Here is a 22963-nt window from a genome sequence, read left to right as displayed (position 1 = left end):
AAAGCATTGGAGGGAAGAGACGCCGTAAATGCGCTCTGTGCGTGTGCTTCGTTGCGATTCTTCGACCGAGGAACGTTGAGAGAAGAAAGCTGGCATGGTGCGTCGAGTTTTTAGGTGGAATCGGGGAATCGTAACGCCGGGCGCTAGGCACACTAGGCAGAAGGCGGATTGGTGCCTTGCAAGGGTGCCTGGGAAGCTTTGGTACAGCCGCTCTTTCTTTGCTGGGGCGCGTTGGTGGTCAAGAACATAAGATTCGGTTGCGCTGCAGTTCCAATCACTTCCTCCAGCTTCCAAATATCCCGTCGCGCCTCAACTTTCGTCCATCGAGCGCGACCGAATATCTCTATCGCTCCGCCGCGAGGTCCACTATTGCAGGTTGCGCAAAGCTCCACAACAAAGACATCACAACATCTTGCTGTGTGCAACAAACCTCACATAGCCAGAAGACATGGCGCTTTTCGGTCAAGCCGCGGCGCCTGCTGCGACCAGCTCCACAACGGGAGACACAAGCAAAGATGTCGAAGTGCCAGCCGGCCAAGTACCCAGCGACAGCATATCCGATCTCCAGTTCTCGCCAACCAACGACTTCCTCGCGGTAGGAAGTTGGGACAAGAAGGTCTACATCTACGAAGTCAACGGCAACGGTGCAATGGGAAAGTGGATGTTTGAGTGCCAGGGTCATGTTCTGGGTGTGGGTTGGTCAAAGGTGCGTCTACGAGAGCAACGACACAGTATGGAACAGGGTGCTAACATGATGTAGGATGGCACACGCATAGCAGCCGGCGACTCAACAGGTATGCTCAATATTGTTGACTTCCGTACTGCCCCGGCCAGCGGTACTGTCCCCGCCCAGCAAGCCAAAGCCCACGAGAATGCCATCAAGTGCGTCCGTTGGTTCCAGACTGGCGGTAAGGACTATGTCGCGACTGGCTCGTGGGACAAGACGGTCAAGTTTTGGGATCTACAGGGTGCTGAACCCGTCGGCACGCTGCAATGTCAGGAGCGCGTCTACAGCATGGATGTCAAAGATCAATTGCTCGTCATTGCGACAGCAGAGCGCCACATCCACATGGTCAACTTGACCAACCCCACGACCATTTACAAAACTATCACCAGTCCACTTAAGTGGCAGACAAGGGTGGTTAGCTGTTTTACAGACGCAACTGGCTTCGCTGTTGGCTCCATCGAGGGCCGATGCGCCATCCAATACGTCGAGGACAAGGATACCAGGTAAGCACTTTATACTTTCCAAACTCTATGGATCAGAGAGCCCACCTAACACACTCACAGCCTCAACTTCTCTTTCAAGTGTCACCGCCAGCCCGACCCCAACGCTCGCGAAACCGCAAAGGTCTTCTCTGTAAACGCCATTTCCTTCCACCCACAACACGGCACTTTCTCTACTGCTGGCTCTGACGGCACCTTCCACTTCTGGGACAAGGATGCAAAGCACCGCCTCAAGGGCTACCCTGAAGTCGGCGGCAGCATCGTTGCGACAAGCTTCAGCAAAGACGGAAACATTTTCGCATATGCAGTCAGCTACGACTGGAGCAAGGGCTATGGAGGCAACAACCAGCAGTACCCCATCAAAATCAAGCTTCACCCTATTCTCGGAGATGAATGCAAACCACGTCCAGGAAGCAAGAAGAGGTAATCCCTAGATATCTAGGGGTCATTCTCTCTTCCCTTTTAGTTTCACTTGCATCTTTGTCACGCTTGAGGCCTTGTGATTTTCAACGTTGACATAACTCCCCCTCTCTTTGAAGAACGGAAGTTAATATGTATTATGGCGAGGACAACGGTGGTGGTGGTAGTGGTGGCGGGAATGGAAGTGCACCGAGTAACAGCCTCAAACGGATGAGGGAATAGTAGGGGATTCTAGCTCCCATTTTACCTCTCTCTCTTCGTCTCTAGCCCACACTGTCTACAAGGTTCTAGAAAAGAGGACCACATGTTCCACATGTATGCATCCTTTTTACCTATTGGTAGTTTGGGTCCTTTGGTAGTTTTTTTTTGTGTTTTCCTCAGGCATTAGCGCTCTTCACATTTTTTCCCCATGGAATGGTTAAAAAATATTATTGGCATAACGAATTTGGTTTACTTCCTCTCTCCCTCTTCACATCACATTCTGTGCCTCACTCTACCACAGAACGTTCACCCACTTGTGGCGCGTCTAAATAAAAATTACTACAAAACATAAGAATAAAAGTACCAAGAATTTGGTTAAGAAAAGGGGGAGGAGAGAGGATCTTTTTGTCCACAAGCAACCATGGAAAGAGTTAGGGAAATTTAATCTTCATCCAATCGCTTCTGGAAAACAGTCACGTAATTCATCCCTTAACCGGAAACCCCCCCCCTCAAAAAAAATTCTCTAAATGCAGAAGCGGCCAAGGGCAACCGAGACATACCATGGTTTCCAAACTTCAACTGTAACGCCGTAGGGCTCTTAAATTGTACTATTGCATACTTCATACGTGACCGTTACGGTATCTAACGCCAAAAAAAAACGCCTTGACCCCAACTGTAGTACGCTCATCATGACAAATAATGATAAATGTTACAAATGCACTGCGGCCGTTCCAAACCACCAATTTCCCGCCTTCTATGTGCTGGCAACACCCGCGTTGTTCTCAGCACCCAGCGGCGTATCAACCTTTTGCTTCTTTGCGTCTGGTCCCTCCACAGCAGCCGTTTGGCCGTTGACACCCACATTACTAACGTCCTGCAAGGCTGCCCTCTCCCTCTTGATGCCATTTGGCCCATTACCGTTGGCAAATGTAGGAGGTTTGTAAGCACCACGATTCGCACTAGGACTCATAGCATAGCTGGACGCACTGGGCATGCCGATTCGTCGGTTGCTGTCGAGATGCGGGTTCACTATGTTTGGACGGTTGAAAGAGCCTGTTGACGGGGCGCCAGGTCGTTGGGGTGCAGGTTGAGGGGCGGGGGGAGCGCCGACGGCTTCACGTTTGATGGGTACACTACGTGCGTGGTCGATGCCAGGAGTTCGTTTCTCTTTTGGAATAGGAGACTCTGCGTTGGGATTAAATTGTGGGAGATTGTTTAATGTGGGCGTTTCGGATGCTTGGAGGAGCTCAGCAGCGCGGGAGGTAACGAATCCAACAGATAGTCGTTGATTTGAGGCCGTTGGATTCGTTGCTGGCGTTGTTGTGGGTTGGGCCTGAAGTACTTGGCGTTGTTGGTTAGGCGGCTGTTGTGCTTGGGGAGGGTTGGGTCGTGGGGGCTGGTTATTTGGAGCTTGTTGGTTTTGCTGTCCAACAGACCTTGATGCAGCTCCATTTTCTGCAGCAGGTGGAGGCATACGTCCATTGTTTTGCATTGGGCGTGGTTGCTGCTGAATTGGTGTCTGAGGTTGTCGGCCGTTTTGTATTTGTGGTAAAGGCCTTCCTGGCCCTTGGTTGGGTGGATTCTGTTGTTGTTGTGCTGCTGGTTGCCCGCGACCTGCTTGTATTGGCCTACCATTGGGCTGCCGAGAAGGCCTTGTATTTCTAACTGGGGAAGTTCGGCCAGACGGTGTCGCTTTTGGTTTCCCTGACTCGACTGTGCGTGGCGCTGTAGTTTCAGAAGCAGAAAGACCTTCTGAGAAAGAGAATTCATCTCCATGCCCCTCGGAAACATCAACTCCATCAAATAAATTCTCGTCGGTTTCGTCATCAAAGTCTGCTCCAAAAGACTCATTATTCAATTGATCGGTACGTGTTCGAAGAAGCTGGTCCGGCCTGGCTGGTGTCGTTAGGGCTTCTTGTTTGACTATGGCTTGTGGCTCGGGTTGAGGTAGTCGCGGTGCAAAGTCGACATGGCGATAAAGGTTATCCTCCTGAAACTTAATGGGCTTGACTTTCATGGCCTGGACTTTTTTGAGGTATTCTTTGTCGTACAAACAGTTGCCGAGAACATTGCCAAATGTGCGTAAAGAGCGTTTCAGGCCATCTGTTGCGGCCTCTTTCTTAGCCTTTTCGAATGATGCGGCTTTGCCTTTGCCGTTCTCTATCGATCCGTAGCCAATATCCTAAGACTGTGTCAGCTTGATGCAGAATACTACGAGCATTTGTATGGACCTCATGGTATGTGCCATCCTTGAGCGTAATTCTCACTACTATCGAGAGCCCGAGGCTCACCTTGCCATTCTGGTGCTCATCGACCTGCCTTTGTCAACATGCGTTTTACCACTGGGAATAATGAGCCATACATAGTCAATCTGTACCTGTCCTAACGAGCTTGACCAGCCATTGAATCCAAAAACCTCATTCGCAAGCGCTATGGCTTTGTTCCCCTCCAAGTACGCCACTCTGCCACCACCATTACCGGGTCGTTGCGAGATGTATTCCGGGCCAAGTTGCTTGTTTAATTTGGTCTGCAGTGTAGCAATCTCTGATGCTGTGAAATTGCTGTTGACGCGCTCTTCGAATGGGTTCTTGACATTGCCGCCACTGTACTGGTCGCCTGGCCTGCAGTTGTATTAATTCCTGTTTACTGGAATGCACATCAAGGTAAAATCAGGGCTGCGGATTCAATAATGTACTTACGCGGGCATTTTTGGTGTTGTCAAGGCGTGACAATCATCAGTCGCCGCTCTGGTGAGGTTGAATCCTAACGGTTAAGGATGACGCGCCGCACCGTGAACTTGGAGGAGGAAGGAACGCGATCGCGCTAGTCCCGCGCTCACGTGCCGACAAGGCAACATCGCCCGTGGATTACTGCACTAACAATTTCTAACTCAATCGAGATAGTGCATTTGTAGTGCATTTGCTAGGAACGAAGATGCCTAATTTGAACACCGAACCACTTCTTCGAACTATGTTGTTCAATGCAACAGTCCGATTCGCACCATTTCTCCGCTATTTATTTGGTAGATCCTCAGGACTTGAAGAACAATTGATGTTGAAAACAACGTAGCACCAGAAATCAAGACTACGCACGAGTGAAGCCAGTTACTACCAGGATTTCCTCAAATCGGATATTGTGTCGGTTCAGGAACATGGGGTACCAGCACGCCTCGACCCGTTCCATTGCGGCGGAATCGCGATAGGCATGCCTCAATGCATCTACTCGGATTCCTGAGACCAAGGCCCTGCATTGCCTTGAACGTCAACGCATGCAATAGGAGGCTTGTTTGAGCACGAGAACTCTTCCCTAAGAGATACATAGCTATAAATCTCATCATCTTTAGTCGTTCTTGAGGTGTTCACATCGAACACGTAAACCGCTATGTCCAACACTAATCTTCCATTTCTGCAACATCCTGTTGAATGCATCAAGTCGCCTTGTTTCTCCCTGCTGCCTCGAGCAGCCCAGAGATTGTCGTAATTCTATAGCCCCTTCTCTTTAGCTCTGGGAGCACTTTTCTCAGCATCACGACCGTCCATTCTCGCCGATCGTGACATATGATGATACTCCCAGGCCGCACCATGCTCAGTACATGCTGTGCGTTCACACTCGGGTAAGCAATTTGCGGATCATGAGGATAGACACTACCCAGAACCATCTGATAGCCCATTTCTTTAATCTGTCTGCGCATCCTTGTGCTGAAGAAGCCTGATCCAGGTCGGAAATATCGTGGTGGATGCGGCAGATTGACAGCATCATAGGTCCCATTGATAAATCCTTCTACTTGTCGAACTTCTGACTCAAGAACTGCTTGCGTCAAGGAACGAGATGGCTCGTCATGCATGGCGTGATTTCCCAATTCCATTCCTGCTTTTGCTGCGTGTTGGAGAATGGTCTCTCGGCCACCAACTTGGCCTCCGATGACGAACAATGTTGCTTTTGCTTCATTCTCTCCTAATGCCTTGAGAATATCCAACGTAAATTCTGAAGGAGCATCGTCGATCGTCAAGGCAACGACTTTATCCATCTCTTCCCCATTTCGTCGCAGAGTAGAAGCAGGCACGTGCCATAGCACATCTGGCCACTTTTGTTGGAAATAGCGGATCAGAAGGTTTGGAGGCTTGTAAATGACGTAGAATGGCAGTATGAATGTAATTACCACGCAAATAGCGGTAAGCATCGTGTACATGCGTCGCCGGCGTGCGGCGCGGGTGTAGGGGAGGCGGAAGATGCGCAAGGGGAATCGGGGCATGATATGCCGTTTCGCGGTTGAATTTCCGGATCGAGACAGGACATAATTGACAATTTCAATGAGAAACCTCCTGTGTGGGTTCACAGGCGAAAGCCGACATGGCTAAGGATGTTGGGATTGAGTGTGAGAGTTGGTTGCGGATAGGATGGTTGAGGGGGGCAGCTGCAAGGATACCAGATGAGTATTAGCGCCGGCACGTGCAACCGTGCATCGCGGAATTCTGCTGGAAAACTTTCTGTCGTTACCTTTAGCATCCTTCTACCTCCATTCGCAATGCGACAACTGCATTTCAACGAGTGTCCTCACGTCAATATTAATGTTTGTATCGATTGTATTCTGACAGAATGAGGGTACAGTTAGCCGACAAGTATGCTCTCCACCGCAGTCTGATTCGCATACGTGTACGAGGCAAATTTGAGTTATGCTGTCCAGTTCCTCAAACACGCCCGCTCCAATCAAACTCTCTCCCCTTCACTGATGAACGCACGGCGACCTCATCTCGATCGCAGGTGTACCACGTACATGCAGATCCAGGAACCAATTTGTCACGCTTGGTCGAATAGTCCTACCTTCGATATAAGCCCTCTAAGAATGTTCCGAGAACGACATCGTGGACGTTTAATTGACCTGGCTGCCTTATTTTGAATGGCTACTCGGGTCTCATTGCGTTCATACATATTTGTGGCTGACGATACAATCCTGCTGACTGGGTCAGTCATGCCCTATGGTGGCTCTAACACATATTGTATTGCCAATATATAGCTTCTGTGATAACTATTGTGGGGAAGCAATGGTAGCAACTAGTCGCACTATAAACAGCGCCTGAGGGTGTGCCCGTAATGCGATGGCGATGATGCTGATACTGCGACCACGAAGTCCATGCACCCGTGTCATAATACGGGGTTTCTGAACCACGGTCCCGTTATTATGCACCATGCGAAGCACCGGGTCAGCGGGTGAGCGGGAGAGCTCGGATGTTGCGTGATATCCTCAGATGGCGCATCTTTTACTAGAATTGCATAGTGACTTTGATCATGTGCGTCTCGGTGTAAATTCCAACTTGGATGGGTAGATCCAGGACCCTTCATGCACGAATTCCACCCTGCGTACCCCGATCGGTTGATCAGTGCAAGGGATGTGAGACTTGAGAAAAAAGTGATAGCTGAAATTCGTCTCGAAATTTTTCACCTCGTTCTGCGACGTGGGGTTATTTTTTTTTCTGCAACTTGGCCAGTCCAGGCATTGCTTTGACCATGTGCTGTACAAAAATGAGGCGCGAAATGTTGCCTTGTATGTGTCACCGATGATTAATCCGCAAATGCAAGTTGGCCGACCAAACCGCATGATTCGATATTTAACGGCACAGAGCAAGGCCCCGTTCATCCACATTTAGGAAGAGAGACGGGACGACTGTTGGTGTTTCATCGGGTGCGGGTTGCCGCAATGCCCTATAGTAGCATTGGGGACTTGCCATCAGGCCTATCAAGGCGATAGTAAATAAGCGCTCGGAGAAGAGCCATCTGGGCCTAATCCAAGTGGTAGCTTGAGCGCCGACCGCCTTGCCCAACGTCGAACGATGACGCTGCCAAAACATGGGCGACGCGTATACAACAACACGGGGTAAAGTTTATCCTACACCAGGTCGGGTGATTACGGTATCGGATTCTCGAGAAGACAAAATAGCATTTTACTTTGGCGAGAATATAGTTTATGGATGACAAGTGCGGCAAAGTTTCACAAACATTTGGTCCGGGATCAAAGTGCTTATTTCTGATCGGTGGGAACGGCGTAGGGTACAAACAGGGTAAGCGGCTGTTTTCAAAGTGCCAGGAGGCAACCAAGAACCAGGAGGGTTTCGACATGAAAAGGGCCGATATACACGAAGAGGAACGGGGTGAGACCTTGATCCGACGAGCATGAACCTTGTCGCAGTAGTTCCGCACACTTGGGTAAGGTTTGCGGGATGTGACACCGCAGCTCGGGTAAGCTTACAGCTAAACAATGTTCATTCGTATGCGCCGGCTTCCGATTCACAGGGTTAGCTTCGGCAACCCACCACCTGCATCTCCGGCACCACCCTCACAATGTAATTGGTGTCATTTATGATTGAGATAAGGTTTAGCTACGATCGGCACATGTATGTCATGCATGGCAACTAGGGCCGTTGCCCTCTCGGTTGCCCACTGGGGACTAGATTACTGGCTTGGCTTGGCTTTGCGAGCTTGCCATGCCACTCAGATCTACCGATGAGTGTATCTCCTGACAAATGCTTCAGCTAAAGGGCGGCTTGTTAAGTTTCTTGATGAAGATGTGGGGGCGGCTTCTGCTGGTTGCCTAAGTAAGCTAACAGGCTTTGGCGAGCCATGGTGCAACAATGAAACGCTCTCGCTTGTACGCTTGGGTTCATCAGAGTGCAGCATTGGGCTTTGAGTACCTAGAGTGAGATCGAAGACAAAAACCGCCGTGTCGGTAGGTGCGCATGAGACAGAACATAGAAAGGGTGCTTGTCTTATATCCATATCCATATCCTACATGTGTGTGTGTGTGTGTGTGTGTGTGTTGTTACAGAGTCGTGAATACATTAAATTTTACATGTAGGACTCTCATAGAGCCCTTTGTCTATGTCGCGGTTGTCAGACGACCATCGACGCTTGGCCGATTCCGAAATTTAGGCGGGTGGGGATCTAGGCTTCCTCGTGCCAATATTATACCCCCAGCTCCTCAGGGTTTTTACGACCTTGGGCAGCACAGCGGCAGTCAATGGCACGCGGAAGAAGATTAGAGACTTGTGAACAAGGTAGGCTAGACCAAGTTGGGTCCAGATTGCTGCAATACTTGTCAGCCACAGCCAGTTGTTCACAATAGAAGGAGGGGTTTTGCGCACAAGCGTCTGCGCCACCATTGTGTCCCGCAGCCCTTCCAGCTTCCACATAACCGTCTCTGTCAATGGCTTCTGCAACGCCCTCATCTGCACCTGCTTCGGCTGGCTTTCTACCCGCATTGGGAAAACCTAGGCGCACCACGCTCCAGAGCGCATCCTTCAGCACATGCTCATAGTGGCCAATTCTATCGGTTCCAAGAAGGCGCACTGCTAACAAGCAAAGGGGGAAGTCGAGGAGTGACAGGCCCAGGTATACGGCAAGGGCAGTCCAGCCATACTCGCGAGAAAGCTTCTTGAGGCGCTGCGATACAGAAGGAGCTGGCTCTGGGCTACCTAAGTGGGGTGTGGGGTTGTGCGACTGGGCGTTGGGCCTGTCACTCTTGAAGCGAAGGGAGCGGAAGCGGCGGGCGAGAGCGGGGCGCTGGCAGCGGAAGAGGGAGAGGGCGCTTCTCTCGATAGTCTCATTGATGGAGCGCAACCGGGTCGTGGGTGGGGTGGAGGTGAAGAAGTTGCGCAAGAAGGGTGGTGCTGGCTGTATTGTGCGGCTTCTGGCAGTGAGGCGGGCGAATAGCAGCTGGTCAGGCCCGATGCGTGCGACGCGTGGCTTCATTGCATGAGTGGCCCAGGAGGGTAGAGGTGAGTGAAACGCTACTCACGTGGGCGTCAGTCGTTTCAGACTCGGATACAGCGTGTGGTGTTCCAGAAGTTCATGCCAAAACCGACGTCGACGCAGCGTCACTGGAGCCTGGGATTTTGGGCCGGGGTATGCTGCCGGAAAAATAGTTTTGCCGGGTCCGAGAACTGTTCCGCTGCCGAGCGCTCCATTCCGCTCGGGGAGACCGCAAGAGTGTGGGTTGACCCATCTGAACCACCAGATGATGTGCGGATTATTAATAATATCATGTTCCATCTGTATGTGCCCGAGAATAGACCCAAGGTGGACAATGTAGTGCCGGCCCGCGATCGACCGCTGAGGGTCCGATACGGAGCCGCACGACGCTGAGCCGCGCGACTATCAAAGACATCTTGGCAGCGGATGACGGCTCTGTCGGATGCATGCCCTCGTCTCGAAGACCGGACAAGGGCAGGGCAGGGCAGGGTAAGACAGGACACGCAAGACCTTCCTTGGGTGGCGGCATTCCAAAAGTGCAGCGAGTTGATGACCGGACGAAGTACAATGGGCAGACACTCGGCTTCGGTGACACGGCCATGCTCGACGCTTCAACCCCGAGTTGCGGAGGTGGGCAGGCGTGTGATGAGATGGGGTCTGAAATGCAAGGCGGAAGGCGACGAGACAGCAGATCGAGGTTCCCTGGTGGTGTGAGGCATAGGTGGCGGCGGAAGCGAAGTCAAAGACCCAGGAACGTTTCGACTGTGGTTGCCAAATCGGACCCCAATCTCCCTCCATCAAAGCGCATGGTCTCCAGGGAACCATGGTGGCGGCGCATTGCCGTTAGCACCATGATCCAAGCAGCAAGAAAGACCAGGCTACTGCCGTCTTGCGCAGCTTTGCGCAGAGGTGGTTGACAGAAGCATCAGCATGCATTAGCCGGTGTGTAGCCAAGATGTTCGTCTGGAACTCTGGAAGCGTGTTTCCCTCCCAAACAGCTGTTGCAGGCCTCGTCTGAATAGGCCTAGCCGGATGGTCTCGTTGCAGGCGGAACGTGGGCGCGGGGCGCGCGCGCGCGCACACACACACACACACACACACACACACACACACACACACGCATGGGCTGCATAGTCGACTCCTTCACGCTCGCTTGCTTATTACGACCACCATTACGGTACTTTACCAGGGGGCCGGTCATTCAGGCTTCCGGGCGCGCTTGAGCCAACCCAGGCATGTGGCGCGGCCGCCCCCAAGGTGCTGGCCACATAGTTACAGTCGTTAGTACTATAATACGCGCGTGTGAGTGCGTAGTATGGTGTGTACAAATACCACTACTATGACAATGGATTTGGGCTATTGCACCGGCATCGACGATCGCGTGCCGTAGTCCAGTCGACCGAGGATGCATAGCGAATTCTAAATTGCGGGGCAGCAGGCGTAGTTTTGTGTATAGGGAATGAGCAGTGCGGGCCCCACGTTCGGATTCTGTTCGCAAACCTGTTCGGCGGTAGCCATGGCCCCCGTTGTGGAACAGGAGAGGACTTCATTTACCCAAGTTTGCCCAACACGACCGTTTCACGACTGCGTACCTTGTCACTGTGGCCGAGCATGGGCTCGTGTCCGAGTAATGGGAGTGGGTGGGCGCCCATTTGGGACCGAAAAGGTCTTGGAACGAGTGGATGGGAGTGGTGAAGGGCGTTGGAATCCTACGGACACAGCCGGCCTCTAACAGCGTCCAACGTCTTGATTAGCCTAATCCGTTCTGACAAGGTCTCATTCACGACGCCCCTGGCCTCTGTAGTCGGCGACTCATTCGTTAGTAGCAAGCTCATGCCTGGCGACGAGGGAGGCTTCCATTCCGGGGGCTGTTGGCAATGCTGAATTGCCTCATGGGGAGAGAGGATGCAGGGTATGACGGCACAGGCAGCCAATTAGTCAGTTAGCCAGGCCGACCGTCTGCCCGAGGGGCAGTCAGCCAGTGCAGCAGCGGGGATGTGTAAGTGTTTAGTAACGAGGGATTTAGTAGGACTCGGTATGGGCGAGTGAGTGGTGGTGGTGCTTGTCGTTTGCAGGCATGTTGCTCGCCCCTTTGGATTCTCCTATAACCGCGTCAGAGACAGTTGCAGCACGGCTCGGTGACTTGATTGCGAGGCCATGCGAAGGTTTGCAGGTCGAAGAATTAAAGTTTTGGTCGTGGCCACCCCCCTGCAACCGCACCAGTCTCAAACCTTGAGGCCGACTTTAGGTGCTGAGCTGACGAGTGACGGGGACACCATTATTCATTTACCTGGGCCTGGTCGGTGTCGTTGCAGTCGCAGGTGCGGGCTGATTGGCGGCCGGTCACGAGCAGTTCCTGTTGCTGCCGCTGTCCCAAGACATGGCACAAGGGCGGTTCCTTCTTTGAACGGCGCAGCAAGCAGCGTCGCGCCCATTGCTGCTGCTGCTGCCCCACCCCCTGCCCGCTCGGCTAAACTCTGGAGTTGATCTGCCCTGCCCCTGCCCTACCAGGCCACTACTGACTACTCACTACCAGGCTACCAGGCTCGCACCTGCCCGGCCCTTGCCCTTGCCCGCCCTTGCCCTCTTGTCCTTCGCGCTTGCTCCCTCTTGGGCCCCCTGGCACTTGCCCTGTCAGGCCCCTGCCCCTGCCCTCCTCGGCGCCGTTGGCGACTTCCCTGCCGCCCAGGGCCCCGGCGCGCGCTTTCACATTGTTCGGCGGGACGATGCTGCACTCTGGTGTGTTACACCCATTCCTTCGCTTCACAGCTTGACAGCGCCCAAAACGGCACGCTCCCGGAGCCAACTGTTTGAGGCTTCGTCTAGGCTCATACCTTGCCCAGCTGCATGAGCTTCTTGCTTGGGATCTGCTTGTTTCTCCACGTGGATTCGTCTCATCGATGTGCCTGCCCGTTAATACCCTCTACTATATATACCACTGACCGCGCTACGTCCATGCCTTGTGTTACACTACTACGCATTGCCTTCTTGCTTGACCCTATTTTAAACACGACGCTCCTTATCTTGCCATCCGTCTCTTGCACAACGCTCAGTCTACTACATTCCTCCCACTCAACTCGCTCCTTCCTCTCTCGTTTTGCACTTGCACCAGCCAGCCAGCCAATCGACCTCGTGTTTCACTACACTGCACTACCACCATCTCGCTCACCATTGCTACCAACAATCCCGCCGCAGACATGGGTGGCAGCACTGAGCATATAGTCGGCCACGGCTACCTCTCCCTTGGCCAGGCCGTCAACGTTGCTCAGAACAGTGAAGGTGGTGTCGACCAGCGCCTGGCTCAATTTCTCGAAAAACGCCTTGCCGAAGTCTGGGCAAAACTAAACGCTCATCCCGGATCCTACGTTCTTCCTCCAGACGAGTTTGCCCTCTTGAACTACTACCGCACACGGTTTGGAGACAACGAGATCGTACGAAACGCCACTAGGCGCTTTTGGGACAATCACAAGGGCACCCAATAGCCCGCCCGCCCCGTTTCTTCTTCTTCCCGCCCCACCCAACCACAACCACAGCAAGCCTTCTCGCACCGTGCCAGTATTTAACTTTGGCTGCAACCATTACTGTCTCAACTTTTTATCCCTTTTTTTGACGACACGCCGCCTGGCCCTCTATTGATTGTCAAGGTACGTAACACCTTCCTACTGCCAAGTACAACCGCTCACACTCGTCAGAAATCACTCATAAATCAATCCGGTTTGCTTCTTCTGGGTTTCGGCGCCGCACCTATCTACCTGGATTATTTTTTTTGTTTCTTTCGCAAGATACCTCGGAGTACGGAGTTTACGGCGTTTTGAGCATCCTACCGCTGCCGACCAGTCCTCGAAACGACACAGGGGCTTCATGCATGGTCGGAGTTACGAGAGCGATGGACTCTTTGGATGGCGTTATGGTGGATTTCATAGAACTGGCCGTGGCGTCACTTGGACGAGCAACACCTAGCTCGGTCCTCATAACAATGTTTCTAATGCTAATCACCCTGTCCCAATCCGCCGATGTTCACAAGGGCCCGAGGAAGCACCCTCCCCTACTTCAGTGCCTACAGCCCATGCCGCCAGTCCTCAGTCCAATGGACGGATGTCAACAGATTATCATGAAGCACACTTTTGCCTACTCATACGGTCAGCCATTTATCGGTGAATACAACCCACCCGACTGCAGCTTCAACAGGGTTACTTTTAACTTGACGGTCACTTCCGCCGGCCTACAGTTTGACAGGCTCGGCCTTATGTTCCTTGATGACACTGAGGTTTTCCGGACTTCGACTACAGAGCCGACGCAGACGGGCATCGTCTGGAGCTACGTCAAAGACATGAGCGGCTATTTGAGCCTGTTCAAGAAGCCACATAGAATCATTTTCGACCTAGGAAACCTTGTTGATGATGTATATACTGGCTGCTGGAATACCACACTGACGGCAACCTTCTTTACTGCCGAAGACGAGATTGAGCCAGCAGATGTCATCATTCCAATCTCTGCTCGGAGGTCTGTCGATAATTCCCCAAGCGCATTTATTGTGCCGGAAACTAGAGCAGTCGACACCATCATGTTGCCGCGAAATGCCAAGAAAGCCGTGGTGACTATCTCCGCTTGCGGACAAGCTGCCGAGGAATTCTGGTGGACCAACGTACTCTCTTCCGACACGAGTGTTTTTGGGGGACACACATTGCTATATGGCCACTCGCCCTTCCGGGAGATTCAACTTCTTATTGATGGGCAGTTGGCTGGGGTTGCTTGGCCTTTTCCAGTCATCTTTACTGGAGGTTTTCTCCCAGAGTTATGGCGACCAGTAGCAGGGATTGATGCATTCGACCTCCAAGAAGACGAAATTGACATTACATCTTTCATCCCATTACTCAACGATGGCAAAAGTCATATATTCGAAATCCAAGTTCTTGGCATCGATGACGATGGAAATGGCACGGGCACGTTCACAACAGCAATTGAATCAAATTGGGTCGTCACTGGCAAAGTCTTTGTTTGGCTTGACGCAAACAACAAGCCTCTAACGGGAACGGGACCCGTCTTGGACTCAGTCGCTTCTATTCAACTGACGTCTGCAACGAAGCAAGACACGATTGGTGTTTCCTCGTTGGCTTACTCAGTCCAAGTATCACGCAGCATATACGTCAAGTCGACATTGGATACTGCCGATGGACGAGAGACGGCCATATGGAGCCAGAACCTGACTTTTTCCAATAATGGCACGTTGAGCAACATGGGAGACGATCAAGTTGTGCGCCAGTTTACTGCTGGTAAACAAGCTACACTAGCGGGTTACTCGAAGAGTTTCGAGTATCCTCTTCGGGCCCATTGGTCTTACCAGACCGCAGTGGATGACAGTGTCAGCATTGATGCAAGCATGCAGCGAGGAAAACAGATGCAGCAGCTGGGTGACCTAGCATTTCCTAACAGCTGGAAAACGTTTGACTATACTCGCTTGCCAACAGCGCTTTCTCCCAGACGTGCTTTTCTTGGTTCCAAGATGAACAACTCGCAGAATGGCACAGCACATCGCCTGTCCAAGCCTCTACAACGGAATTCGCATAGCTCAAGTAACACAGAGCAGCATATGACGTTTAGCGGCGTTGGCAGTGCACATGAGAGAATTGTGGTCCAGGATAGCACACGTGTCCCCGACGTAGCCGGGCAAGTCTGGTCAGCAAGACCCCTTTGTCAGGAACTATACAAAAGGAGTATTGTAGCGGCCAACGAATCGGTCGTGTATGACAGTGAAAGTTACGGCGGTCAAGTACACGGTCAAAGCACCTTTTCCGCTGCCCGTGGGCAGGAGGTCAATGGCGCCGGTCACGGTGGGGCGCGCGAATTTGCGGCAAAGCCAATCAAGGCAAGACCAGGGCGGAGACCCGCTTAGGCGGGAACTTTGACGAAGGTGGGGAGTAGGAGAAGAGCAGTGTGGGAGTAGCCTGGGAAAGTCTACCGATGCCGTGTACGCAGTACATTTAGATGGGCAGAGAATACGGCATAGCATGCGAGCAGGAGCATTTGGGGCAGTTTTCTGCTGGTACCATGAAAATTTTTATGTCTGGTAATAAACCGGTAACTGTCATGTCGCTTTGGGATAAGGGGGGGAGAGGCAATGCGCTTGCAAGCGATGTCTTTCAATTTCTTCATTTATAGTAGCTCGCTAAGCTTGGTAGTTCCGCATGTATAGTACATGCACACATCTTCGTTGTCACACTACGCCATTGATCAGCAATCAAAAAAAAAACGCCATGTGCGGTGTTGGTCGTGCTATGGATCATGCTCTTGCGATCGAAGCATGCCGATCTTACCGATTCGAAGGTGGCTCTTACGAATGCACCATTCAAAAGCGGTGTCCCTGTCGCAGACGGCATGCGGCTGTAGCGAATGCATCCACAGAGGAAATAATAATAATAATAATACGACCAAAAAAAGCACGGATATTATTAGTTGTCTCCCTTCCGCCACACTCTGTGTCTGGCTTCTGGGCATTCGTGCATTCTTTAGCCAAAAACGCGTCACGCTGCGCCCCTAAATCTCCGTGTTCTTTGACCACGACATCGGTTGCGGGTTACAAAGTTCCACAGTATGTCAATTTGCAAATCTTATTATATGCAGAACAGGCCCTTGCCAAGCACAGTAGTCTTCTAGGCGAAAGCCTTAGCAAGCGTGTAAACTTTCGCTTACACCAGGGCATCTGCCACCTGAGAGTCCATGTTCATGCAGCTGCCGCTCCACACACACCCCTCCCCACTCCGATATCAATCTTTTTTTTGGATGCACGGAAAATCGAGGCTGCATGTACCCGACGGCGACTTGTGATGGGGCTACACATACACATGTATGTACTGTACATCATGATCAGGCATCGGGGAAGAGCGGAGAGCATTTTGCGGTCGACCCGATTTAACAGTATTTGACCGCGTCGGACGTAACCAGAACCTAACGCATGCGGCACAGCGAAACGGCATTGCTTGTGTTGTGCTCTCCTTTTCTAAACTAGGCCTGCAGTGCTGTGGCGTTGCGAAGCGGTCCCCGTCTTGGTACGCATGTCGTCTGTTGCGCAGCTGGCGCGATAATGGCGGCCCTTGCTATAGCCGGGCTCTTTGTGTGAGTAAGTAGGCTCTCACCTGAAACCCGGTCACAGGCACAAGCAAAGGCGAGCATGTGGGGAATGGGAGCAGGCACAGCAGACGCCTTAGGTCGCATGTAGTATGTGCCTTAATTGGTGCTATAATATGACATGCCGCGGACAAGCGCACAGCAAGCAACGAAGCCTTCTCTGCGGGCAATTGCAGGCGAGGCGAACATGGCGGTAGCTGCATTGGCGCGCTTAAGGGCAATTTGCAGCTCGTCCGGCGCCCCCAAGCACAAGCACCAGCGTCGTCGTTTGCTTTGACGCGCGCTCCCGTGGGGTGCGTGTAAGCGGGAGATTTGCAGTGGATCCGTGCAGGCGCCGCGTCCCCTCGTGGCAAGCCTGAAACGCGGGAAATGTGCTTTGGACCACGCACACGGCCGCGTTGCTGCCAGGCCTTGCATGCATCATGTCGACCTGGTCATATACTTACCTCACGCGACACGAGCTGAAGGGGCCCCGCGGCCTCCGGCTCCAGGGGGTGCAGCTCCAAATCTTTAGAGTTTTGCTCCTCGGCATCATCACCTTACGTATGGCTCTGCCCATCAAAGGAAAACTCAACTCCGGCCCTGCACTGTTCACCACTTTGTCCTCACAGCCCGCCCAACTCTCTTTTCCCGCGCCCTGCTTGGCTCACGCGCATTGCGTACTACCCTGAGGCAGATCAATCGTATTGGGGAAATGCAGTCCGAATCTGGTGAAAAAAAAAACACCCATGGCCATTGGACGGGATCACGTCCCGGCGCTACGAAAAAAAAGGGCGAATTCCACAGCCTCTCACGGCACGCCGGGGATGGTCCACACTGCCGTGTTTTCTAGCCATGGATGCCGAACACGCCTCGAACTTTGATTGTCTATCCGAAATGCCCCTTCAAGAGATACCCTTTCCTGTCACCATCCGGGTTCTCGGTCGTCGGTTGTAAGCCACTGTTGGAGCTCGCAGCTAACTACATACATATACGAACTTGGCAGATACAGGATGGTGCTGTGATCGGTAGACAAAACTCGCGTATCGCTCCTGACAGCTGTCGCGATTCTAATCCTCGCCTACTCTCAACCCTATGGAGATCCCATATTTAACGTTCGGAATAGCTGGGAGACGCGGACGAGTAAAGGAATTGACAGGTCGGCACAGGCGATTCAGCTGTACTTTATGACAAAGAAATAGGGTTTGGAGGCAGGCAAGCAATGTGGCAGCTCGTGGTGTTGAGCGTGAAAGCGATGACCGCACGCCGCTCGACGTCTAAACCATGCCGCGGCCCGCTATCGAAAACGGCCGACTAGCGTTGTTGCTGCAACATGCATACACACACATACATTACATACTTAGTATATATGCCTCCTATTCGTTGGTATTATGAGCATTATCGTTTGTTGTGTGCAGCTGGAGTCGCAGCTGAGAAACCTTGTATACTGAGCCACCAGCAACCAAGTGACGATAGCCATATTCCACCTGGATTGGGAATAGCTACGGCTCACGTCCCCCATTCTTTCGCCACCACAGCAGTTATACGCCTTGACCAATCACAACAGAAAACGCCTTCGTTCAATATCAGGTCAATGGTCCCTCTGTGACGGTGCATGCACGAAATATGAGCGAGTCACATATCTGGTCGTGTCACTTCACTGTGCATGACTGTCCAGCACCATAAGCCATCGATCGGATGAGCAACCCCTCCCCACTTCCGCACGCATCATGCGGTAATACAACGTGTACATTTTCCGGACTTTGTTTTGAACACCTCCCCCAGAAAACCAAACTATGCACGTACTGCAGGGACTCTTGGGCCTCATTTCCCGGCATCCCCCATGCTGTAGCGAGAATAAAAGGAGATCTAAAAGTAATGAACAGTCGATCGTCAGAAGAACATCAGCCCACTTTTTTTTTTGGGGGGGGGGGGAGGGGAGGAAGCTTGCTTGATGCCAAAGCCTTAGGGAAACTTTATTTTCTTCAAGTTTCGGTGCCCTCGGCGCAAATGCCCGTGGCTTGCTAACGGGTGCGTTTGGCCTTGCGGTAATCAATAGAAGGGCCGGCCGGATTACTCTAGCCAGACCGACTGCTTACACAAGACAAAGAGGCTGGACCAGATTACGGGCGAGCAGGGCTTACTTGTATGTCTTGTGTATGATATTACACCTAGCCAAAACAAATGGACTACTTAGAGTTAGTGATGGTGTTCTAGTCTAGAAATGGACCAGGGCTTACTACAGAATACTTGTCTAATATGTGAGTTGATCAGCAGACAATTGTACGGCTATGCAAATGGCGTTAGTGAAGCGCCTGAGCTAAAAAGACCTTGTTTATCCGTATAATTCATCTCTAGAGATGAGAAGCTAATAGTTGGTAGATGAAGTAGTAAGATCCGATTTCGCCGCCTCTCGGTCACACGGCTATTGGTAACTCTGAGATCCAGACCCAGATAGCCTACCATCAATTTTCACCGACGGAACATCCAGGACTCTATCGTCATTTCCTTGCTTGGATTGAATGGTTGTGGACCAAAGAAAAATATGCTTGATGATTTCGTCATGTTACATCACGTGTCGTCACGTGTATGAACAGACGTCATCATGGAGACGTCGTCTGGAACCACGGCGAGTTATGATCCGTCGCTACGAAATGGACTTGAGCTATCTGGTACACTCCTGATTTAACATAGAATTTTTTTCCGCGAACTAGCGCGCCCGCCATAGAACGAACGTATGGGGAACAATGGCAATCAACGGGAAAAGATGGGGAACTGTGGGGGCCGCTGCGTTGTCGATGATTGTGACTCGTTGAGTTGGTTGCCGCCTTCCTGATTTCCGCGTGGCGTCTACAGCTGATTAACCCACCACCTTTTCGTTCAGTTTCCACTATGTCTCAATTTCCTCGTCACAGACCTCCATCCATCTGTCCGGATCATGACACCAGACACCATGGACCAGCCAACACCCCCAAAATCCAATGCAGACAATGGTAAAACTGCACAGCAGCATCAAGAGCCTAGACTCGTAGCTGAGCCTTGTCTCAAACCCGGAGATAAGGCCGAAAATACACTAACGGTCAATTGCGGGGCAATTCGCGTGCCCTCCCCAGATCCCTCCCTGGTTTCGATAGACGATTTTCACAATGTACGGATTGGCCGAACCCCAGATTGTAGTCCTTTTTATCATGGGAGACGCTCTTCTCGGTCGCCTAGCCCCCCACGGACTTTCAAGGGCAAGATACAAGCTTCGTGGACAGTCAACAAAGGTTTGGCTCTCGTTTTGATTTCGCAGCTGTTTGGCACACTGATGAATGTCACAACCCGCATGCTGGAAATGGAAGGCAACAACGGTAAAATTGTCTTTGGGTCTGAGTTCAAGTCGGCATGTTTTGCTAATTGCAACATAGGCAATGGCTATCATCCGTTCCAAATACTCTTTGCTAGGATGAGCATTACAGTACTATGCTCTTCTCTGTACATGTGGTACAAGAAGACGGAGCACTTTCCGTTCGGTATGAAGGAAGTACGCCCGCTACTGATAGCCCGAGGTCTGACTGGCTTCTTTGGAGTCTTCGGCATGTATTGTAAGTAATGAATTCCACTCATATGTTATCCATGTGGGTGCAAGGGTTTGTTCAAAGACTTCCGACTTGGCTTAGTCTCGGACTTTGTACCTATTTTGGGGTGCCTTGTCTGTATTTTTCTTTTGGCGACTTTTACTATAGTATTCATAAACCTTGATGATAGATCACAGTGCTGACTTGTCGCAGATTCTTTAATGTATCTTCCCCTTGCTGATGCAACAGTCATCACTTTTCTTGCGCCTAGTCTTGCATGCTGGGCATGCTCCTACCTTATTGACGAACCGTTCACCCGGATGGAACAGATCGCAGCCTATGTCTCGCTCTTCGGCGTTGTTCTGATTGCACGGCCCGTTTCCCTTTTTGCCGCTCTTTCCCATTCTCCAGATGTGGTATCGCCTGTCAGCGCCAACCCAGACTCGCTTCTTGCGAACACAACGACTGAATTGCCGGACCGCCTGGGCGCAGATTATGATTCTGTAACTCCTAAGCAAAGAGCAATTGCAGTAGGGGTAGCCATGCTCGGTGTTTTTGGAGCCGCTGGCGCCTATACGACTATTCGCTGGATTGGCAAACGTGCCCATCCCCTTCTCACTGTCAATTACTTTGGGGCCTGGTGCACGATTGTCAGTATTGTAGCCATGCTTACCATACCAGGGGTCGGCTTTTTACTTCCAAGCAACCTCGCAGACTGGTGTTACCTGATATTCCTTGGTATATGCGGCTTCATCATGGTACATTTCATAGTTTCCTTCTTCAAAACTATTCAACTGACATTCCCAGCAATTTCTCTTAGCAGCCGGCCTGCAATATGAAAAGTCATCTCGTGCTACCAATATGGTGTACATGCAAATGTTGTTCGCTCTCACATTTGACAAGCTCATCTGGGGCATAACGCCAGGCGCTGTTTCCATCATTGGCTCTTCACTCATCTTAGGCTCCGCGATTTATGTTGCTATGAATAAGGAGCATTCGAACAAGGTTGCGCCAAGGGAGAGGGGAACTGGAGAGGAAGAGATGGGGCTTATAGCTCCGGGTTATGGTAATGAGTAACGAGACCATGACGATACGGATTTACATATCAGGTCCTTGAGATGATTTTTTTTTCTGATGACAGTACCTGGCATTTACATAGGGGAAAGATTGGATGGATTTTTTTTTAAATTACATGTCTATGATATATAAAGAGCAAATGCATAATGATAGACGTATGACTAGTAAATCCTACAATCAAACCTTTTACTTAGAACACGCACCGATGGGCTTCGCGCATGCTTTCACTAATTACGAAGAACGCAAAATAAAATGCCGGTTTTCTGAACCATTACCCAAATCCGCACACTAGCGTTTCACCCTTCATGCACCACCAAACGCAATCTCTACATGTAACATACCGGTCTTTTGCACATGTCTTCATCGGTATTGCAAGGGGGGTTCATGTAAGCAGCCACACACAATCTCGAAACCGCCGGTGGTTGTTGTTGTTGTTGTTGTTGTTGTTGTTGTTGTTGTTGTAGTAGTAGTAGTAGCAGTAGTAGTAGTTGAACACCCACTACTTTCGTGAACAAAAGAAGAGGACAACAACCCCATCCCAACCCACCACAACACCCCAGCCCACTCTTGGTAGAAGAAAAAAAAACACTAATTTTCGTGACGGTTGTAATTTCACAAAAGATTTTCCCGAAAAGAAAGCCAGGAATGCTCCAAGCCCCACCTCCTCGCTTAACAAGACCTGGGTCCGCCGTCTCCAGCCTCTCATTATGTATTAGCCCCCCCAAAGAAATGTTGAGTTGATATTTCCAGCTGCCCTAGAACACCACAGGGAGAGAAAGATTGATAATTTGAATATATACAATAAAATTTGAGAGTTTTTCATCACAACTCAAAACCGAAGCGCACTCAGCGCTTTCGCATCCTTCCTCCGTGGCGCAATTGGCTAGCGCGTCTGACTGTTACAGCAGTAGCTTATCAGGAGGTTGAAAGTTCGAGCCTTTCCGGGGGAGTTGGTATTTTTTTGCCGTCTTTTCCCTACCATTGCCTTTTTTTTTTTAGCTACTAGTCTTGACACCTACCGACATACTAACAACATGCCCTTGTTACTTACACAGTACTTTGATTAATAAACTTGCTGCATGGGCGTTATCGCTACACTAGTTTGGTCTAAGTGTGTAACAATGGGGTGTTTTTTTTGGCACCGGGCTACTGAGATACACACACGTCCGTCTGTTTTAGTAAAATGCTCTAGCTGGCTGCTACGGCACGAGAACGTTGATGGTCCTCTTTTTTTTTTAAAAAAAAAACTTTGCATGGACCCCTTGGATTGTTGTCATGGGTTGTACTACTAAGTATGCATGCAAGTATATGGCTCAGTCGGTTGTTCCAATACACTTTTAGAGCCTTTTCTTTCTTTCCTAGTCCGTCCCGTCATTTCATTGGCCTCGTCTCACAATCAGCTCTTGAGAGCCCGATCTATCCTTGCCGAACTTGTGTATACCCGAATTACCTCGGGCATACGGAATATGCAGTTCTTGACTCGTAGGGATTCTTTTTTTTTTGACTTTGCAACATCCGAGGTGCATGATTGCACCCTAGACTGTGCATGCAGGTGTGAAACTAGCTGGGGATGGGGCAGGGGCGGAGTCTCAAGTATTTGCGGGGGTGGACTTCGTATTCACTTGTTTGTG

The 22963-nt window shown here is 51.1% G+C and overlaps 8 protein-coding genes across 8 annotated transcripts; 4 read left to right on the top strand and 4 right to left on the bottom strand.

Annotated features, from left to right (window-relative positions):
* The first annotated feature begins 228 nt into the window (after window positions 1-228).
* PSV08DRAFT_217885 (WD40-repeat-containing domain protein) lies at window positions 229-2105 on the top strand. The gene is made up of 3 exons (XM_014219007.2): window positions 229-706; window positions 761-1230; window positions 1291-2105. The coding sequence occupies exons 1-3, from the start codon at window positions 449-451 to the stop codon at window positions 1652-1654; spliced, it is 1092 nt and encodes a 363-aa protein (XP_014074482.1). The 5' UTR covers window positions 229-448; the 3' UTR covers window positions 1655-2105.
* Window positions 2106-2513: 408 nt separating this feature from the next.
* Window positions 2514-4613, bottom strand: PSV08DRAFT_197145 (uncharacterized protein). Its single transcript, XM_014219008.2, has 5 exons — window positions 4548-4613; window positions 4211-4469; window positions 4080-4163; window positions 3515-4030; window positions 2514-3244 (listed from the first exon to the last, which is right to left on the bottom strand). The coding sequence occupies exons 1-5, from the start codon at window positions 4553-4555 to the stop codon at window positions 2603-2605; spliced, it is 1509 nt and encodes a 502-aa protein (XP_014074483.1). The 5' UTR covers window positions 4556-4613; the 3' UTR covers window positions 2514-2602.
* Window positions 4614-5150: 537 nt separating this feature from the next.
* PSV08DRAFT_275709 (carbohydrate esterase) lies at window positions 5151-6219 on the bottom strand. Its single transcript, XM_014219009.2, has one exon. The coding sequence runs from the start codon at window positions 6098-6100 to the stop codon at window positions 5276-5278; it is 825 nt and encodes a 274-aa protein (XP_014074484.1). The 5' UTR covers window positions 6101-6219; the 3' UTR covers window positions 5151-5275.
* Window positions 6220-8594: 2375 nt separating this feature from the next.
* On the bottom strand, window positions 8595-9712 carry PSV08DRAFT_275694 (uncharacterized protein). The gene is made up of 2 exons (XM_014219011.2): window positions 8985-9712; window positions 8595-8926 (listed from the first exon to the last, which is right to left on the bottom strand). The coding sequence occupies exons 1-2, from the start codon at window positions 9589-9591 to the stop codon at window positions 8769-8771; spliced, it is 765 nt and encodes a 254-aa protein (XP_014074486.1). The 5' UTR covers window positions 9592-9712; the 3' UTR covers window positions 8595-8768.
* Window positions 9713-11613: 1901 nt separating this feature from the next.
* Window positions 11614-12489, bottom strand: PSV08DRAFT_244829 (uncharacterized protein; the record flags this gene model as incomplete). The annotated part of the gene is made up of 4 exons (XM_066092321.1): window positions 11614-11799; window positions 11882-12061; window positions 12122-12327; window positions 12426-12489. The coding sequence occupies 4 exons, from the start codon at window positions 12487-12489 to the stop codon at window positions 11614-11616; spliced, it is 636 nt and encodes a 211-aa protein (XP_065949594.1).
* A 122-nt stretch (window positions 12490-12611) lies between these two features.
* PSV08DRAFT_275689 (uncharacterized protein) lies at window positions 12612-13152 on the top strand. The gene has a single exon (XM_066092533.1). It carries the CDS (start codon window positions 12789-12791, stop codon window positions 13071-13073), a length of 285 nt encoding a protein of 94 aa, XP_065949593.1. The 5' UTR covers window positions 12612-12788; the 3' UTR covers window positions 13074-13152.
* A 748-nt stretch (window positions 13153-13900) lies between these two features.
* Window positions 13901-15866, top strand: PSV08DRAFT_275676 (peptide N-acetyl-beta-D-glucosaminyl asparaginase amidase A-domain-containing protein). The gene has a single exon (XM_014219014.2). The coding sequence runs from the start codon at window positions 13922-13924 to the stop codon at window positions 15482-15484; it is 1563 nt and encodes a 520-aa protein (XP_014074489.1). The 5' UTR covers window positions 13901-13921; the 3' UTR covers window positions 15485-15866.
* A 3721-nt stretch (window positions 15867-19587) lies between these two features.
* PSV08DRAFT_217872 (uncharacterized protein) lies at window positions 19588-21519 on the top strand. Its single transcript, XM_014219015.2, has 4 exons — window positions 19588-20048; window positions 20106-20282; window positions 20469-21013; window positions 21063-21519. The coding sequence occupies exons 1-4, from the start codon at window positions 19634-19636 to the stop codon at window positions 21330-21332; spliced, it is 1407 nt and encodes a 468-aa protein (XP_014074490.2). The 5' UTR covers window positions 19588-19633; the 3' UTR covers window positions 21333-21519.
* The last annotated feature ends 1444 nt before the right edge of the window (window positions 21520-22963 follow it).

The sequence above is a fragment of the Bipolaris maydis genome (assembly GCF_028858645.1).
Source record: "Bipolaris maydis strain C4 unplaced genomic scaffold PSV08scaffold_3, whole genome shotgun sequence".
NCBI lineage: Eukaryota > Fungi > Ascomycota > Dothideomycetes > Pleosporales > Pleosporaceae > Bipolaris > Bipolaris maydis.
Note: the sequence above shows the minus strand (reverse complement) of the source record. Positions and strands in the feature narration are given on the sequence as shown.

What these genes read in the sequence shown, in the direction of transcription:
- PSV08DRAFT_217885 (XM_014219007.2), top strand. Translation starts at nt 449, where the DNA reads ATGGCGCTTTTCGGTCAAGCCGCGGCGCCTGCTGCGACCAGCTCCACA. An exon ending in TGGGTGTGGGTTGGTCAAAG is followed by an intron (nt 707 to 760) that starts GTGCGTCTACGA and finishes AACATGATGTAG; the next exon opens with GATGGCACACGCATAGCAGC. An exon ending in GTCGAGGACAAGGATACCAG is followed by an intron (nt 1,231 to 1,290) that starts GTAAGCACTTTA and finishes ACACACTCACAG; the next exon opens with CCTCAACTTCTCTTTCAAGT.
- PSV08DRAFT_197145 (XM_014219008.2), bottom strand. An exon ending in GACAGGTACAGATTGACTAT is followed by an intron (nt 4,164 to 4,210) that starts GTATGGCTCATT and finishes TGACAAAGGCAG; the next exon opens with GTCGATGAGCACCAGAATGG. An exon ending in AGGATGGCACATACCATGAG is followed by an intron (nt 4,031 to 4,079) that starts GTCCATACAAAT and finishes ACACAGTCTTAG; the next exon opens with GATATTGGCTACGGATCGAT.
- PSV08DRAFT_275709 (XM_014219009.2), bottom strand. Translation starts at nt 6,100, where the DNA reads ATGCCCCGATTCCCCTTGCGCATCTTCCGCCTCCCCTACACCCGCGCC.
- PSV08DRAFT_275694 (XM_014219011.2), bottom strand. Translation starts at nt 9,591, where the DNA reads ATGAAGCCACGCGTCGCACGCATCGGGCCTGACCAGCTGCTATTCGCC. An exon ending in CAATGGTGGCGCAGACGCTT is followed by an intron (nt 8,927 to 8,984) that starts GTGCGCAAAACC and finishes CAAGTATTGCAG; the next exon opens with CAATCTGGACCCAACTTGGT.
- PSV08DRAFT_275689 (XM_066092533.1), top strand. Translation starts at nt 12,789, where the DNA reads ATGGGTGGCAGCACTGAGCATATAGTCGGCCACGGCTACCTCTCCCTT.
- PSV08DRAFT_275676 (XM_014219014.2), top strand. Translation starts at nt 13,922, where the DNA reads ATGAGCGGCTATTTGAGCCTGTTCAAGAAGCCACATAGAATCATTTTC.
- PSV08DRAFT_217872 (XM_014219015.2), top strand. Translation starts at nt 19,634, where the DNA reads ATGACACCAGACACCATGGACCAGCCAACACCCCCAAAATCCAATGCA. An exon ending in GGAAATGGAAGGCAACAACG is followed by an intron (nt 20,049 to 20,105) that starts GTAAAATTGTCT and finishes ATTGCAACATAG; the next exon opens with GCAATGGCTATCATCCGTTC. An exon ending in TGGAGTCTTCGGCATGTATT is followed by an intron (nt 20,283 to 20,468) that starts GTAAGTAATGAA and finishes GACTTGTCGCAG; the next exon opens with ATTCTTTAATGTATCTTCCC.